This window comes from Poecilia formosa, unplaced genomic scaffold (genome assembly GCF_000485575.1).
Source record: "Poecilia formosa unplaced genomic scaffold, Poecilia_formosa-5.1.2 Scaffold455, whole genome shotgun sequence".
Taxonomy (NCBI): Eukaryota; Metazoa; Chordata; class Actinopteri; order Cyprinodontiformes; family Poeciliidae; genus Poecilia; species Poecilia formosa.
The window spans coordinates 57,373-59,911 of NW_006800394.1; the positions used below are offsets into that span (position 1 = coordinate 57,373).

At 43.4% G+C, this 2,539-nt stretch overlaps 1 protein-coding gene across 1 annotated transcript in view; it reads left to right on the forward strand.

Annotated features, from left to right (window-relative positions):
* The window catches only part of gas7a (growth arrest-specific 7a), a 17,006-nt gene that overhangs the window by 6,629 nt on the left and 7,838 nt on the right, over window positions 1–2,539 (forward strand). The window contains exons 2-3 of the mRNA XM_007577784.2: window positions 1,249–1,364; window positions 2,375–2,449. Of these exons, the coding sequence (XP_007577846.1) occupies window positions 1,249–1,364; window positions 2,375–2,449 (191 nt within the window). The remainder of the gene's footprint in view (window positions 1–1,248; window positions 1,365–2,374; window positions 2,450–2,539) is intronic.

Here is a 2,539-nt window from a genome sequence, read left to right on the forward strand (position 1 = left end):
AACAGGAAAAATGTGCATGAAGCAGGTTTTACTTTAATTATCTGTATTAGTCTGCAGATTATTAAAGTAAACCCTGCTTCATGCACATTTTTCCTGTTTCTCCGTCTGACCTGAAACAGTTTGGCTGAGAGGATTTTCCTGACGGTTAATCTGGCCAAAGTGACGTCATTAAATCCAGACCTGATGGCAGGAAGCTAACGGAGGACTCACAGGAAGTCCACTTCATTTCTGTCTGCTTGGACTCAGAAACAAACTTTGTTTGGGTCTGATGAAGACAAACCAAAGTTTGGACATGGCGGTGGCAGCATCATGCTCTGGAGTTACTGTTCCTGAACAGCTCTACATAATTATAATATAATTTAGTTTCAAACTAAAACCTTCAGAAATCTACTGACGATCTGAATCAACAAAATGCAGCAGAAAATTAAACATTTCCCACGGCCTAGTCAAAGTTTAGAGCTAAAATCCATGGCATCTCTTGAGAAAAAGTCTAATATCCTAAAAGCAATTATAAAAATCTTACTGACTCTGTTACTTTGTATTAAAATAACTTGTTTGTTGGTGTAACAGGAGAATTTGCTGTTATTTTAACAGATTATTGATTATTATCGGCAGCATAAGCCCTCTTCGTCATGTTTCTGCTTCGTAGAGGAGCCGATACTCCAGTGAGTGGATTGATTTTCCACAGATCAGCTAATCCATAACGTGACTCACTGCTGGATCCGTCAGGTTCAAACCGCTCAGCCTGAAACTCGTATCAATTTGCTGCAAATGTCTTTTTTTCTTCTCCAACAAAACAAATTTAATCTCAAAAATGTAATTTTACAACCATTAACAGTTTCTGTTTGAAAGAATCTCTGTAGCCTGATGCAGATTAAAGTGGATTATATCCACGGTTTCTGCATGAATCAGTTTTCATCTGATTTTACTGTTTTAACCCCAAATAAATCAGATTTCTGACTGAAACTCGGCGTTTCCTCCTCCTGATGACTTCCTGTCCGTTCGCTGACCTGACGCCTCGGTCCCACGCGCGCTGTCACTGAGCGCAACATGGCTGCCACACGCCATCCAAACACGTTTGACATGAGAGGCTGAGCGAAGCGGCCCTCAGCGGCTGACGTGTGAACGCCGACGCGCGGCCTCTCAGTCAGGATGAATCACAGCTCTCAGCGTCTCTGACTCACCTCTGACCAACCCGTGATGCTCTGCCGCTCCGCTCATGCAGCCGGTGCTCTGCTCTGTCCGCAGGCCGACAGGAAGGACCCGCAGGGGGCCGCCCACGTCACGGGCTTCGAGGTCCTGCTGCAGAAGCAGCTGAAGGGGAAACAGCTGCAGAAGGAGATGGCTGAGTTCATCCACGAGAGGTAAGGGCTTTACGGGTGACGTCTGAGGCACAGAAACGTTCCCACAGCGGGAACAGAGACGTTTTAATAAATGCAGTTTCCAAAAACCCCTGAAACGTTTGACCAGGTCAGAACCAGCAGCGCTGACATGTTTAATTTTATGTGATAAACCAACTCAGAATACAGAACAGATGTGAAGCAAAGGAAAAAAAGATATTTAAAAAAATATTCTCATTCTTTACATATCAAATCATAGTGACGGGAAGTTTGGCTCTTAATCTATCATAATCTGTAATCTCACATTTCTGCTTAACTTGGCAAATCTGGACGTTTATGTTAAATCTTTTTGCAGTTAGTATATCTATAAGAAACCTTATTGCTCGTCTAATTTTGTGTTTTGTTAAAATCACAGGCCAGGTCTCGTAGGTTTGCATTCGTGTCGTATTCCTGCTGGCAGATCGATGAGATTTTTCTCTGCTTGGGTTTTTGTTTCAGAACTGAACTTTGATTTAAACTCCTCCAGCATTTCATCCCTGATTTGCCTTAAAGTAACAGGCTGGATTTTATTTAAGGGCATCAGAGAACCTGGGGCTGAATGCAAACAGACATTTAAAAGCTGACATTTAAAACCCATGTATGATTTTACATAAACTCCAGTAAAATGCAGTGAACTTTTCATTTTATCTTGATAAAATGAGAAAATCCAAGCTGTTGGAAGGCGCTGTAATTGTTTCCAACTGAAGTCGCCTTTTTTCCACTTTCTGCTCTTTGTGGTGGAAAATGACACTGAGCATGCTGAAAGCTGAAAGCCAGAATCCTTCAAGCTAATTTCCCTTCCTGACCTTTAGCGCCTGGGAGAGAGCAGGAGGCCGAGTCATTCAGGTGTAAACGTGAAGGTAAAGGGCAGAAACATGAGAACAGAAACAGACGCTCTGTAAAACTCACAACCAGCTTCATTATCTTCTGCTTTTTAAATTGTCTTGAAGGTTTTTCTTGTCCAGTCAGCTGACATCTTCATGTCTGTGTGTCAGGATAAAGATCGAGGAGGAATACGCCAAAAACCTGTCCAAGCTGTCGCTGAGTCCGCTGGCAGCGCAGGAGGAAGGGTGAGTGGGAGACAGAGCAGCGAACGCAGCAGAGAGCGAAGCTAACGCAGCAGAGAGCGAAGCTAACGCAGCAGAGAGCGAAGCTAACGC